The 16,080-nt window shown below is 40.3% G+C and overlaps 2 protein-coding genes across 3 annotated transcripts in view; one reads left to right on the top strand and one right to left on the bottom strand.

Moving 5' to 3' along the window:
• LOC134666844 (periodic tryptophan protein 2 homolog) overlaps positions 1 to 16,080 on the bottom strand; it is a 55,796-nt gene that overhangs the window by 1,851 nt on the left and 37,865 nt on the right. The window lies entirely within an intron of this gene.
• LOC134666694 (uncharacterized) lies at positions 3,038 to 5,893 on the top strand. Of its 2 annotated transcripts, none has more exons than XM_063523927.1 (2): positions 3,038 to 4,695; positions 5,236 to 5,893. In XM_063523927.1, the coding sequence occupies exons 1-2, from the start codon at positions 3,369 to 3,371 to the stop codon at positions 5,676 to 5,678; spliced, it is 1,770 nt and encodes a 589-aa protein (XP_063379997.1). In that variant the 5' UTR covers positions 3,038 to 3,368; the 3' UTR covers positions 5,679 to 5,893. The 2 variants fall into 2 exon arrangements, with proteins under 2 accessions (XP_063379997.1, XP_063379998.1); XM_063523928.1 differs by having other exon boundaries at positions 3,042 to 3,935; positions 4,536 to 5,892.

The following is a 16,080-nucleotide window of genomic DNA, read 5'->3' as shown; positions in this document are numbered from 1 at the left end:
ATAAAAACAATTTCGTAAAATCAAAATAAGAAGAAGTCATTGAAGAGTCCCGCCTGCTGCTCCTGAGACCTCCTGAATCGCTAACCTCCCAAACATTGGACCTCCGAGCCGGAAGCTATCAACCAGCGCCAGGATCAGCAAGAAACGGTCAGGCCATCCATTCTTCACCTTCTTCCCTTCAATCGGCATTGTGCTAATACCGTGTCTATTTTGTAACCTTCCAGTGTCGAGCACGTGTCGCGTGGTGCATACGGCCGCCATTACGTGCCAACAACGAGTTTCGGGAATAAACTGTAAGTGCTTTACATTCTCTCACACACACCATGGCTACTCCTAAAACAGCAGTGACTCCAATTTCTTTAACTGTCGATTTAAACGATCCGCGTGTCTTGACGCAAAGACGAGGCACACTCAAGGGTAAACTCACGTTATTCGCTAAATATGTCGCTACGCTTTATAAGGCTAATTTAACGAATATTCAAAAAGTCGAGTTACAATTACGCATAAATAATGCCGCGAGTTATTATCGAGATTTCGATGTCGTTCAAACTAGGATCGAGGAGTTAGCAGAGTTAAGTGACCTCCCTAAACATTTAGAATACCGCGAAGAGTTCGAGGGGCAATATTATCAGACAGTGGCCGCAGCGTCCGAATTAGCTGACGTTGGCAACAGCCCCGCTGTTGCTAACGGCAGCGCCGCTGCCCCTGCCAGCGCCGATTCCGTAGGCTATAAGGTTAAATTACCTACTATATCACTCCCCACATTCGACGGTTCGTACGAGCATTGGTTAGGGTTTAGGGACACGTATACTTCTCTGATACACGATTCTAAGGACCTGGGTGCCATACAAAAGTTTCATTACCTACGCGCAGCCTTAACCGGTACCGCTTTAGAAGTAATCAAGTCCTTGGAATTTTCAGCAGAGAACTATACGACCGCGTGGGAGCTTCTCGAAAACCGTTTCAATAATCACAGGTTACTAACACACAATTACGTAAAGTCACTTTTCAACACGCAATCAATAAACAAAGAATCTGCTACACAGATTAGAAAGCTGATTGACTCTGTGCTACGTTCCCTTCGTGCCCTGAAGACCCTAGGTGAACCTACGGACTCCTGGGACACATTAATTATTTATTTAATTGTCACAAAACTAGACGCATCTACGGAACGCGAATGGGAGGAACACAAGGGCTCAATCAACTCTAATCGGCAGGATTCTACCTCTCGCATTAAGCTAACTGATCTGATTACTTTTTTACAAAATCGTGCAGATATGTTGGAATCTATTGCGGCAAATCATTCCAAAAATACGCACTCAAATTCGCATGAATACAAAAAGTCATCAAATCAGTCGCAATCACACAATGTACACGCAACGCATAGCTATGCTTCTAGCTCCACGGTTTCACAGTCACACACAAACAAATCCAGTTCCAAACGCACTTCGCCTCGCAATTGTCAAATGTGCAGCGCTAATCATCCGCTTTATTCGTGTAATAGTTTCCTAGATTTAACTGTTCCCGACAGAGTTAAATTGATTGAGGATAAGAAACTATGTCACAATTGTCTTCGCGTTGGTCACACAGTTGACAACTGCTTTTTTGGCCCGTGTAGGATCTGCCAGAAGAAACATAATAGCTTGATCCATAGCCTGAGTAGTGACAGTGACGGTGCATCAGCTTCGGCTGGCAGTGTAAACAACAAGCCGCCGGCGAGCGCCGTCCCCGCCACCTCGGCTCATCACACTATTACACTTAATTCGCACCCACTCTCACCGCCGTTAATACCGGTATTATTATCTACTGTAATAGCAGATGTTGCCGATAGCAACAATAAATTACATAGGGCTAGAGTTTTTCTCGATAATGGCTCAGAACACAGTTATGTCACACAATCTTTCGTAGACAAATTAAATACGCCTTTGATACAGTCCACTTACAATATTTCAGGGTTAGGTAAATTAGTCACGCAAACCACACACTCGTGCCAGCTTAACCTGCAGTCTATTACAGGTGACTATCATGCACGCATCAATTGCATGGTAGTCGCTGTCTTAACGGAACCGCTGCCGTCAGCAGCGATAAGCGCGCATTCCATTCGCATTCCAGACAATATTCAACTCTCTGACCCTACTTATTTCAAATCATCAGATATTGATATATTGATAGGCGGTGATTATTTCTGGGGCTTGTTAAATAAGGATCGATTTCCTCTCGCAGAAGGGCCTTATTTACAAGATACTAAATTTGGTTGGATGGTCGTGGGTCCGATTAATAATAAACGCATTAAATCAAATAAGACTACTTGTCATTTCACGCAAACTTTAGACACACAATTAAAACAGTTTTGGGAGCTCGAGGAGGTTCCTAAGATAGGAGACGGACTGACTGACGACGAACGCGCCTGTGAACAGCTGTTCGCTTCGACTACGCAACGCGATAAAGATGGTCGTTTTTTAGTACGTTTACTACTAAAGGAATCAGCCGATGCGCTCGGCGATACCTACGATGTAGCTAGGAGTAGGTTCTTATCATTAGAACGCAAACTCGAGCGGCTCCCGGACTACAAAAAGATGTACTGCGATTTTATGCGTGAGTACATTGAGCTAGGGCACATGTCACTTATACACACATACACAAAGCCTTACTGCTTCCTTGTACACCACAGTGTATTAAAGGATAGTCTCACTACACGATTAAGAGTCGTATTCAATGGATCAATGCCCACCAGTTCAGGGAAATCCCTGAACGATTTGCAATTAGTCGGGCCGACCATACAAAACGATATCTTTTCCATATTGTTACGTTTCCGCGAGCACAGATACGTCGCCTGCGCAGACGTGGCAAAAATGTACAGGCAAGTCCTTATTCAACCCGACCAACGGAACCTTCAACTAATTTTGTGGCGAGAGAACCCTTCGCAGCCGCTAAATATTTACCAACTTAATACGGTAACTTTTGGTACTTCTTCTGGGGCCTTTTTAGCCATCCGCTGTCTCAATCAGCTGGCAAAAGAATGTGCTGACGAAGAAATCTCTCGCACCATATTAGAAGACTGCTACGTGGATGACCTAATTACAGGAAATAATGATAAACACGCTTTAATTGACATCTGTGAAAAGGTCACCGACGTACTACAGTCAGGTTGTTTCCCGCTCCGAAAATGGGTGTTTAACTTTGACGTTTCGCAATTTTCCTCGTCCAAAATTACGTCACGCGAATTGTGTTTAGGCGATAACTGTCAAAGTAAAACACTCGGCTTAGGATGGACCAACAACACTGACGAATTTCATTACACGGCAAAAATACAACAGGATAATAACGAACCGATAACAAAGCGCAAAATATTATCGGTAATTTCACAAATGTATGACCCTCTCGGGTTACTTTCGCCGGCCATAATTATTGCCAAAATTTTACTCCAAAAACTATGGTTGTGCCGCTTAGATTGGGACTCGGAAGTACCTGAGGAGGTCGCATCAGCCTGGCGTAGATACATACTCACACATACCCAACATATACATAGCCTCCGCATTCCTCGTTATGTTATGAATGCGTCTGCGCATTGCACACAGTTGCACTTTTTTTGTGATGCTAGTCAATCGGCCTATGGAGCCTGTGCATATGTGCGTTCGCTTTCGGGACATAATAATGAGGTCATAACAGTGCATCTGTTGTGTTCGAAGAGTAAAGTCGCTCCTTTGAAATCCGTCACTATCGCGAAACTTGAGTTGCTAGGCGCGCTGTTAGCTGCTAGGCTGTACGCAAAAGTAATTAAATCGCTCAAAGTGAAGTTCGATTCTGTGTATTTTTGGTGTGATAGCACAATCGTTCTAGGGTGGGTCCGAATGTCACCCCACACCCTTAAAACCTTTGTTCAAAACAGAGTGTCTGAGATAAACGAGTTAACCGGGAGCGCGCAGTGGTTACATGTAAGTAGCAAAAATAACGCAGCTGATTTAGTTAGCCGCGGCCTTGAACTTGACGCGCTTATCAATAATTCGTTCTGGTTCAACGGACCGCCCTTTTTGCATGAACCAGAATCTGACTGGTTACCTAGTACTTTATCGCGCACTTCTGAAATAATACCGGCCGATTTACCTGAAATAAAAACAAATACAATTAGTATGACAAGCCAAGTTAACACCGATGTATTCGAATTCGACAGGTTTTCGTCTTTTAACCGCTTACGGCGCGCGGGTGCTTATGTTTTACGATTTATAAACAACACACGCATTAAAAACAAAATAAATCGTAAAACTGGCCCGCTGACTGTTGACGAATTGAATGCATCGATGCAACATCTGGCGCGTCTTTCGCAAATGAAATCTTTTCCTGTCGAGTATGATAAGATGATAAATAACTTACCTGTTAAACACACGCGCGGGATTAATAAATTAAATGTCTTTCTAGACACCGATAAACTGATAAGGGTCGGTGGTCGTATTAGTAATGCGACTAGTTTTTCATACGACAAAAAACATCCGATTTTGCTTTGTTCGAAACATCGTTTCACACAGCTTTTGTTTCAGAGTGAACACATACGATTACTGCATGCGCCTCCTAGTCTCCTGCTTGCTACTATCAAAGACTGCTGGTGGCCTCTCGGAGGCACTAATTTAGCAAAGCGAGTAGTACGCACCTGTGTAACCTGCATTCGCATGAAGGCGAAAACGTTCGCGCCTATAATGGGTAACTTACCTTCACTACGTTTGGAACCCGGGTTCGCCTTTATGAGCTGCGGGGTAGACTACGCGGGGCCAGTATACGTACTTAACCGTAGGGGTAGGGGCGCTAAGCCTCAAAAGGCATACATCTGTCTGATAGTTTGCTTCACGACGCGCGCGGTTTATCTTGATTTGGTCACAAGTCTTAGTACCGAAGGATACCTACTCGCACTTAAACGCTTTATTTCGCGCCGTGGTAAACCTAACGTCATATATTCCGATAATGGCCGTTGCTTTGTAGGGGCGATGAAAGAACTTTCGTCATTCCTACAAAACAATGCGAGTAGTATCATTGAGTGCGCCGCTAATGATAACATTAATTTGCATTTTAACCCCCCTTACGCTCCACATATGTCAGGTTTGTGTGAGAGAGCTGTACAGTCTTGCAAATATCACCTGAAGCGCGTTATTGGCAACGCGAATTTAACTTTTGAGGAATTTAGCACGGTTTTAGCACAGTCTGAAGCCCTACTGAATTCCAGACCCATGCATCCTCTTTCCACAGACCCAAACGACCTTTCCGCATTAACTCCAGCTCATTTCCTTATTGGCCGACCGCTGACAGCGCCGCCCTGCAGGGACTTGACGGCAGAGACGGGCCGGCTCCCACGCTACGAGATGCTGGAGAAAATGCGACAACACTTTTGGCAGCGGTGGTCGAAACAATATATTTCTGAGCTGCAGACCAGAACGAAGTGGCAGACGCACGGCCAGGATATCGTTCAGAACTCCTTAGTTCTGGTCAAGGAAGATAACCTACCACCCCTCAAATGGCGTTTGGGACGGGTGGTAGCTCTGTTCACAGGACACGACGGAGTCTCCCGCGTCGCTGACGTGAAAACAGCGAGCGGGACCATACGCAGGGCTTTCACCAAGCTTTGCCCTCTCTTGATGACGCCAGAGAGTGAAGCTGCGCCAGCCCCATCTACATCAACACAACCACATTGAAAGCGGGTGCTTTCAAGGCCGGGGGCATGTTCGCGAGCCTAACGCCATCTAGCGGGCATCCCAAGAAGAGGCGGAGTTTCCAAGCACGGCCGCGCGGGGGCGCGGCGACAGCCTCTATCACTTTACCATCTTACACGGCAAGGCACACAAGCCGCTCTCGCGATTTTTGCCAATTTTTATATAAAGTCGCCATATTACCATAAGTTGTACAATTTCATTAAAAATATATAAAATAAAAACAATTTCGTAAAATCAAAATAAGAAGAAGTCATTGAAGAGTCCCGCCTGCTGCTCCTGAGACCTCCTGAATCGCTAACCTCCCAAACAGTACCTTTATCTGTGGGACGTCACATATCTTTACTATATCGTATCTAGTTAATCTCTAATTCACTTTTCGAATCGCGCCGTATATTGTTAATTGAACGTACCATCACGCTCCGCGATTGTTGCGCCATTTTGGGTCCTAGCTAAATCGGTTGTTCAATACTTGCACTATAGAATTTCCAATTTAGCAAGAACCCTAAATGGCATAACAATCCCGCGTTGTGACTGTACTTTCAAGAAATATACAGATACTGGCCGCGTAGCCAAGATGCCAATCGCTTACGCTCCGTAGCGATCGAAACGCAACTGTCACTGTCGCGCTAATATGGAAGAGTGATAGAGAGACATAATGCTTTTCGATTTCGAAGCGATAGCGATTGTGACCTTGGCTAGGCCGGCAGGTGTTGAAGGGTACAGTCAGAAGTTGCTAAATGGGCCAGGTGTTCAAAATGATCTTGACGCGACTTTATTGTAAAGAGAATAAGAGCGTGTCGAGATAATTTTGAACACCTCGCCCGTTTAGCAACTTCTGCTGCTGACTGTACACGGAAAGAACATGTCAACATTTTGAGTTATCGCGATTTGAATCGATGTATACAATTAACCATAATCTTTTCGTATAGAGGTGTTTTTAAAGTGAGAAAAAAGTTATATTTATGATTACAGAGGTAACAGAAAAAATTGAGAACTCTACATTTTGAAATTAAAATCTCATTTTTAGGGTTCCGTACCCAAAGGGTAAAAATGGGACCCTATTACTAAGACTCCGCTGTCCGTCTCGCGTCTGTCTGTATGTCGGTCTATCTGTCACCAGGCCGTATATCATGTATCGTGAATATCGTGATAGCTAGGCAGTTGAAATTTTCAGAGATGATGTATTTCTGTTGCCGCTATAACAGCAAATACTTAACAGATTAAAACGAATATTTAAGTGGGGGCTCCCATACAACAAACGTGATATTTTTGCCGTTTTTTGCCTATTTAATGGTACGGAACCCTTCGTGCGCGAGTTCGACTCGACTTGGCCGATTAAAAACAATACTAGAGATGTTCTTTCCATGTACCCTTCACTTGTATTTTACTTTCCTCGTATTTGAAATAAAAAGTAAAGGTTTACTTCGGGTGAAAGGCACTCAATTCTAAATCGAACTATTGGCGATGGCGCTCGAACGAAGTGAAAATCATTTCGTTGGAAATATATATGTGTTTCTCATTTCTTGGCTAACAATCTACTATTGTTATCAGATACAATTATATTAATACAGCTTATTGTTATAGTATTAAGCTTTTCTCCGAATAATAAATCAAGTTTAAGTACCCAACTTAGGCAGGTTAAGCACCTAACTTTGGTACTTAATTAGCTTAACGAATTTCTGTTTAACAACAAAAAAACTTTTACGATATACGAAATGTTTTAATATAAAGTTACTCTTTCCGTCTGTCACTTCTTCACGCTTAAACTACAGAACGTATTTATGTAGATGAAATTTGGTATGGAGACAGTTTGAATTCTAGGAAATTACATAAGTTAGTTCTTATCACTAAAATGAAAAAGGGGGAGTCCTTAAGGTTGTGAAAAGAGGGGTGGAATTTACTATGGATATGGAAGTATTAGTTCTTCGATTCTAGATGAAACGCGAGCAGCTGCTACTTTTTATAATATGTACTATAAATGCAAATGTAACTCTGTCTATATCCGTCCGTTACGTCGTCACACTTAAACTACAGGGCTCTAACCGCGAAAATCGAAGTTCGCAAATTGCGGGGATTTTTCTCTTTTACTCTAATGGAGGCGTCCATTAGAGTAAAAGAGAAAGATCCCGCAATTTGCGAATTTCGGTTTTCGCGGTAGCCGCTCAGGCCGCGTAGCCAACATGTCAATCCATACGCTCCGTAGCGAACGAAACGTAACTGTCCCTGTTGCACTAATAAGGAAGAGTGATAAAAAGACACAAAGCGTTTCGTTGTCGTAGCGTAAGCGACAGGACATATGTAAGTTTTGAAGTGAAAACTTCTTTAGCGGCGCTGAGCACTTTTTGAGGTGGGGAAAAAATGATAAACTCGATTCAGCGTAACGCGTAACGTAACGCTGACGTCATGTGTCACGGACAATGTTGTTCACCAAAGAACTTTAGTCATAACGTATCATAATCAAGTCAGTTACTTAAAACTGGACTTTAATTTTATCAAGGAAATCATCATATAACTTAAAGACGAAGTCGCAGACAGAAGCTAGTAGTTTTGTAGAACAAATCGTTGTTTGAATAAATCGGATGCATTGTTAAAGTCAACAAAAAAGTCACGTACACGAAAGGCAAGCAAAAAATAATGACAAAACAAATAGCATAGGGATAGTGGTTGAAATAACTTTTCCGCTATGATAAGACGAGAATCTGGCTTTATTCGGCTCATTCATGAACATAAAGTCAATACCAGTTTATTTTCTATTCCATTATTTCATTGAATTAAGACAGATGTATAGAAATAGCAGGCAATTTCTATAAATCTGTCAATTAAAGTCGATATCAAATAATTAATTTAAAAATGTTATACTCGAATCTCAATGATAATATCAGCTGAAATTGGTTTTAACGAATTCTGAAATTAAACGAGATTACCGACCACTAATTATAATCAACGGTACTCTGTAATTAATTATCATAACTATGAGAGATACAAAAATGTGGTTTTGGAGTTTACAAGATTAATTTATAAATAATAAATGCGTACAAAAACCGGCCAAGTGCGTTTACTACCTGAACGTACCTACACTTCTCGTACATATTTTATGATTCACACCCAGTAAATATTCCATGAAATTGTCTACCGTTGTCCCGTACAAACGTACAAACGCGGGTTTTCTGAAGATTCGCAGGTATAGAAGTTTCTTTTTCTGTAGCAAATGTTCAAAAATATCACCAAAAAAATAAATCGCATGCCAATTTGGATGAACACTTTACATAAGTACTTACTTTAATACGAGGGAGCTCATACAACCAATTTCCGATATAATTTTAATACGCCAAAATCATATTCGAGAATAAATAAATATTGTTTCACTTCAAAGAAAATTTATATTTCAAACCATTTTCTTTCCATTGGGTATTTTGTATATTCATAGAAGTTAAGTTATTTAAGAAACTTGATTACTTGATACGCCTGACTTCGATAAATATCAATCTTACGATTAGGATTATAGGTAGGGGCTTAGGGAAACGGTACGTAATATAATATTTAGATGCAAGGTCCAATCGTAATTCCCTTTTGGTTTCATTAATTTCGCTTTCATCGGAAATCTTGTACTTTATTGATTTTGGAATTTTTAGACGATGCGAGAACTCGCATGCGAGTTTCATTACATTGCGGTTTTTGATAGGTCGGTTGAATTGGACGTAATAGACCGGGAGATACTGACACATTTTACTGGGTCATTTGTACCAGTATGGCGGTTCGTCAGGGGTCTAAGCACGTAATGAAGGAAAGAAAAATGATGGTCATAGCGCTGGTACCGGCGGCCCAATCGCGTGGGCGTTAGTCGAACGTGTCGGATAAAATACGAGTATCGAACGATTTGTTCCACAAAAATCCTCGTATTTTCCGATAGTCCATAAAAAAGAAGTAGGCGGTAGCGTAATGCCATACTTCTCCGGTGTGACTTACAGCCCGCCATACTGAGGCGAACACATTAATTAAAAAAAAACAATTCAACCATTTGTGCCAAGCTAATTTTTGCACAGGTGATCATCGTCGAGCAGCCATTCATGGACATCACCATGCCATACTCTTCGGACGGTTCCAAATCCGCAAGGGAGTTAATTTTTTTTTTTTTGCTAAACGATTTGTACCAGTATTGCATTTAAATTTTTGGAAAGTATTTGATAAAATGTGACCGTTATTATAATTGCCATACTTATAGTAGGGGGAAAAAGTGCTGCCATACTTGAAAAACTTATTTAATCGACACGTTTCAAAAATACGACTATGTATACGTAAAATAATTTTTTAATACAGTTGCTCAAAAAGTGCTACTTTACGTAGCTGTTTAGCGTGCGGAAAGTTGGTTATCTCGAACTAGTGCTTTTTACTTTTCCAATTTTTTTAAATTTATACTTGTTCCAATTCACGACTACTTATTGATGAGTGTTAATATTAGTTTCCTTTAAACGTCGTAATCAGCATAAAAACCTACCGTTAATGTAAGAATACGAAAAATATTACATATTTCATATTTAATTACTTACCTCTTCATCATTATAACACGTTTATTTTTTAATATTCAATATTGAAAATTCCGTTCTTAATAAGTTGACTGAATGGAACGGAATAGCTGCCAAACGCCCATAGATATAATATACTTAAAGACGACGTCTAACCGAGCTGTCACTGTTACCACTTTTGTTTAGTGTACGATTAACAATGTTTTTCTTATTTTTTCGCAACTGTATTAAACAACGTCGTTCGATACACGTGCGGAAATGTCATTCTTCACTCGTCCCGAGTCTTGCCTTGACTCGAGATATCTCGGTACTCGTGAAGTAATGACATACCTTCCGCACTAGCATCGAAATGTACTATTTTACAGCATGGCATCATCATATTCTGTTTGTTTGGATACAATTATACCTAAAATAATTTGGCCAAGTCCGAGATAGCTCGAGGCATTTAGTGTTCCGTACGGCTACCATCAGTTTGGCATTGACATAAACGATATCGTGAACGTAATTTACTTCCTATAGGTAGGAACCACTCTTTCGCACTAATATGTCAGTACGAGCGAGATGCATAGAAAGTAAATTACGTTCACGCCCACGGTAGCGTTTATGTCAATGCCAAACTGATGGTAGCCGTACCGCTCGCATCGTTACATTTTACAGAGGTTGTTTGCCTGTTTTTAGGGTACCGTATTCAACTACACACACAGAACAATAGTACAAAGTGTCTAAGTGCGAAGGCCGAAGGCCGAGCTTTAGCAAAATGTCATCGCTTTAGCACAGAGCAATAGTACAAGTGTCTAAATGTGAAGGCCAAAGGCCGACCTCCGCGTAGCCCGAAGGCCCGAAGCGTCCAGGATGTCAGTGCTTTAACACAGAACAATAGTACAAGTGTCTAAATGCGAAAGCCGAAGGCCGAGCTCCGCGTAGGGCCGAAGGCCCGAAGCGTCCAGGATGTTAGTACTTCCCAGCAAACATTTTAAGTATTTTTTCCTAGGCTCGAAGAAGATTTTTCCAATTTAAGTGAAAATGACGTCCTAAGTCACCAATTATTTTACGTATTGTACACTTTTACTTCCAAGTCAAAATATAGGGATAATAAAACGTAAATTTCACTTCATAAATACACCATGAAGTCAGGGACTTAGGGGTTGAAAATAAGGCAAAATATTAGGTAAAATTAACCTTAAACCCTGACCAATAGGTCAAATCTACTAATAAGGTATTTTAGGTGTATTTGCGACGTAATTATTACTTATACGGGGACTATGAAGTCACGGACTTAATGGTTGAAAATAAGTCCTATTACTAGGTAAAATTAACTTTGTACCCTGACCAATAGGTCAAATATACTAATAAGGCCTTTTAGGTGTATATGCGACGTAATTATTTCTTATACGGAGACCATGAAGTCAGGGACTTTATGGTTGAAAATCTGTCGAAATATTAGGTAATATTAACTTCGAACCCTGACCAATAGGTCAAATGTACTAATAAGGCATTTTAGGTGTATATGCGACGTAATTATTTCTTATACGGGGACCATGAAGTCAGGGACTTAATGGTTGAAAATAAGTCGAAATATTAGGTAAAATTAACTGCAAAGTCTGACCAATAGGTCAAATGTACTAATAAGACATTTTAGGTGTATTTGCGACGTAATTATTTCTTATACGGAGACCTTTAGGTCGTCGATTTTATGTCGATTTAGCTACTAATTTTAGGTAAATGTTACTTAAAATAGATACCAAATTGCGACCATATAGTTAAAATCACTTGTAAAGTACTATCAATACCATAAGGTTGTGCCGCCATTTTCTTTCATTATAACGAGATGCTAAATATGAAATTGCATAACTTAAGTTGTTATATCTTGAATGGTGCCATCGCACGGTACTTCATTGTGCTAATATTCAAAATAAAACAATATTTTTGATCAAGTCAATACACTCACACACACAAATATTCAATTACAACACTCAATTACAAGCAAATATATGCATTTTGATTTTATAAAATGTTGAAAACTTAAATATTTCAAAAGCCCATCGATAGTTTTGTATGTAAACCTAACATACTGCACGAAAAAATTTTCTGTGCACTAGATTTCATCGTTCTTCATCAGCGTAATCGGCCTAAATTATTTTACATGACTTAGTGGCCGCCATTATCATTGCACAACTTAAAGTTGTTTTCTTGTTAGACATTAGACATTTTGTTTCTGAGTGAAAAGAATATATAAGCGTAAAATGTTTGTGTCTCTTTTTCTCTTCATCGCGTCTCATCTAAATATTGCCTCGCAGAGTAATTATATGGATAAAAATATGTCGCCATCACGTCTAAAGGTGGTAAAGAATACCAAATTAGTACATTTTCACTACGCGGCACGTCGTGGCGACGTCGAATCCACATCGGAAACATGACCTAGTGTTGACCTAATGGTTGTAATCACTAATTTACCGTCAATAAATACGTCGCCGGCACGTGCGTTTTTTCCCCATTTATGTCGCCGGCACGTGCCCACGACGTCGATTCGACGTGCCTCATTTTGGTCTCCTAAATTGTGCGACCTAAAATAGGTGCCTTTTTCGGAATATCGACCAAAAATGTTTGCTGGGTTAAACACAGAACAATAGTATAAGTATCTAAATGCGAAGGCCGAAGGCCGAGCTCCGCGTAGGGCCGAAGGCCCGAAGCGTCCAGGCTGTCAGTTCTGTGTTTAACCACTGACATCTTGCAGGCGTCGGGCCTTCGGCCCTACGCGGAGCTCGGCCTCCGGCCTTCGCATTTAGACACGCGGAGCTCGGCCTCCGGCCTTCGCATTTAGACACTTGTATTAATTACCTGTGTTTAGAACTGACCTCCTGGATGCTTCGGACTTTCGGCCCAATGCGACTTCAGCCTTTGGATTTTGCGACTTAGACACTTGTACTTAAAAATACTTGGAAAAGTTACGGGAGGCGCGCGTCTGTCGGACGCTTCGGATCGAATCGAATCGCTCCTTCGGCCTTTGCATTTAGTTAGATTCTTGTACTATTGCTTTGTGTTTGAATACCGAAGTCGAGCATCTCGCGAATGCTTGATGTATTATAATAATTTAGAGTAAGGCCAAGCGCGCACCACGATTTTTTGTCCTGCGATAATTTTGTCGCAGAAATGCAACGTATGTGTTTATATGTTAGTGCGCGCATATGCGACAAAAAAATCGCAGCGATTTTTAAATTGTGATTTGTCACATTTTTCCGCAATTGTTCGCGACGCGATTGTTGCAAAGTGAATTGCAGCATGCGGAGTTGTATGGCCCCGCGCGCACTATGATAATAAAATCGCACCCCGGCCGGACCTCAGTCGGCATTTCGCTCTCCAAACCCCAACATCTCGGCACCTGCACCTCCAATGGAGTCTCAAAATGAGACGCTAGATGTTGACCATTTAATTATGGAAATAGACGGGGATCACCAGTCATACAGCAATCGCATATTAAAGACACGTTTCATGACAAGCGACTGGTCGACTTTTTCATTTTCATCGAAGTGCGCGCAGTGAATTTTCTGCGATATATTACAGCGCGATTCTAAAATCGTGTCGCAAAAATTTATATCGTGGTGCGCGCTTGGCCTATAATACCTTAAAATGTAACATAACTCCTTCAATTTGAATTTAGAACTCATTATTATTTTTTATTTGATTTTGTTTCTAGTTCTATGCCATATATATAGACTTTAATATTATTTAGAACTGCTAAAAAACAAGATCGGCTTACTTTAAATATTTCGTCAATTTTACCTTTGTTTCTAAAAAACTGTGATATTTAACTGTCATATAGGTACTATTTATTAATGTCTTCCAAAATTATTTTCTCGTAACAGGACTGAGGGGCTACCGCGTAAACCGAAATTCGCAATTTGCGGGGATCTTTCTCTTTTACTCCAATGAAGGCGTAATTAGAGTGACAGAGAAAAATGCTCGCAATTTGCGAACTTCTATTTTCGCGGTTATAGCCCTGAATCTTGTTGCTCACCGATCCGTTCAAAAATATACATAAGTACTGAATATAATTAATAGATATTATAATTATACAATTAATACAGAAATGTAATGGTACTTAATGAAAAGGAATATTGTGTATATTGTTTCGACGAATCAGATACTCTCAATAAAATCTATACATGAGGCCAAAGCTGTTCATAAATATTAAATGACTTTATTATCTCTATACGCCTTACTAACTCTATGTGTCCTATTGTGGAAAAAAAAACACAACGACAGTCAAGAACGGAATTCTTAATTTGAATTTTTCAGATTTTTGAGATGCTAGTCCATTGCTTGGAAAGCCCGTTCGAAATTGAAACTTATTTGCAATATAATAAGGTCGTATTTTGTAGATCTCTCTCATACTTATAGTAGGCTATTAAGATAAAATTAAATATCCCACAAAAATAAGCAAGCAGAATTAAACTTTATGTCAAAGACATAAGTCATAAATTTCAATGCCAAAGTTTTAACTAAGGATGTTTCTCGCCTAATATGAATTGACCAGTGTAAGCATCAGTTAGCTAGCCCTAAGCAACCAAAGGTCAAGCTGCAGTTGAAAAACTAATAAAGATAAAGTTAAGCTGATAATTTTCCCGCCGTCTCCATGCTTCTTTAAGTTGGGTATTGACTGGTCAGCTGCCTGTTAGCTATAGTTTTCGCGAAAATCGCCAGGACAGAGGTGAAAATTTTTGTATGAAAACTTGCAACTTTAAATGCATTTTTTGACGAAACTATTGCAGTCTAAAATGAAGTCAAAATCAGTCCATCGACTCAATTTTTTGCAAGCTTTCTAATGGTACCCCACACGATTCTTACAAATGAAAAAAGTTTCAGCCTACCCCTCTCAACCCCCTAAATTTCCCCCTTTAATAAGAAATAAGCAGTTTTGACTTATTTACAATATGAGTGGTGGTAATTGCTATAACTGTTCCAAATTTTAGGTATCTATGTCAAACGGTCTCTGAGAAAAACGTATTTAACTCATTTGCAAGACCGAAGTGATCCCATAAGTGTTCCGTAAACAAAGTTTTGTACGGAACACTAAAAAATTATTTCAGATTATAACTACGGGGCGGACGACTGTGAGACTTAAGCCAAGACTTAAAACAAAAAACAATTTTTTGATGATTTGTACCAGTATGGCATTTGGATTTTTGGAAATTATATGATGCAATGTGACCATTATTATATTTGCCATACTTCTAATAGGGGGAAAAAGGGGCACCATACTTGAAATAAAAAAAAATTGTACACATTTGCCACCTCCTACAGGTATGGCATTATGAGATTTCCATTTATGATCACACAGAAAGTCTTGAAAAAAAATTACAAGATGGTACAAATCGTTTAGCAATAACAAAAAAAAATTAACTCCTTTGCGGCGGTATGGCGGCCATTTGGAACCATCCGAAAAGTATGGCATGGTGATGTCCATGAATGGCTGCTCGACGATGATCACCTGTGCAAAAATTAGCTTGGCACAAATGATTGAATTGTTTATTTTTAATTAATGTGTTCGCCTCAGTATGGCGGGCTGTAAGTCACACCGGAGAAGTATGGCATTACGCTACCGTCTACTTCTTTTTTATGGACTATCGAAAAATACGAGGATTTTTGTGGAACAAATCGTTCGACACTCGTATTTTATCCGACACGTTCGACTAACGACCACGCGATTGGGCCGCCAGTACCAGCGCTATGACCATCATTTTTATTTCGTTCATTACGTACTTAGACCCCTGACGAACCGCCATACTGGTACAAATGACCCAGTAAAATGTGTCACTATCTCCCGGTCTATAACCAACAGTATCGCGAGTGAAGCACGACTG

This window comes from Cydia fagiglandana, chromosome 8, assembly GCF_963556715.1.
Source record: "Cydia fagiglandana chromosome 8, ilCydFagi1.1, whole genome shotgun sequence".
Classification (NCBI taxonomy): domain Eukaryota; kingdom Metazoa; phylum Arthropoda; class Insecta; order Lepidoptera; family Tortricidae; genus Cydia; species Cydia fagiglandana.
This window is presented reverse-complemented; position numbering and strand designations above follow the sequence as displayed.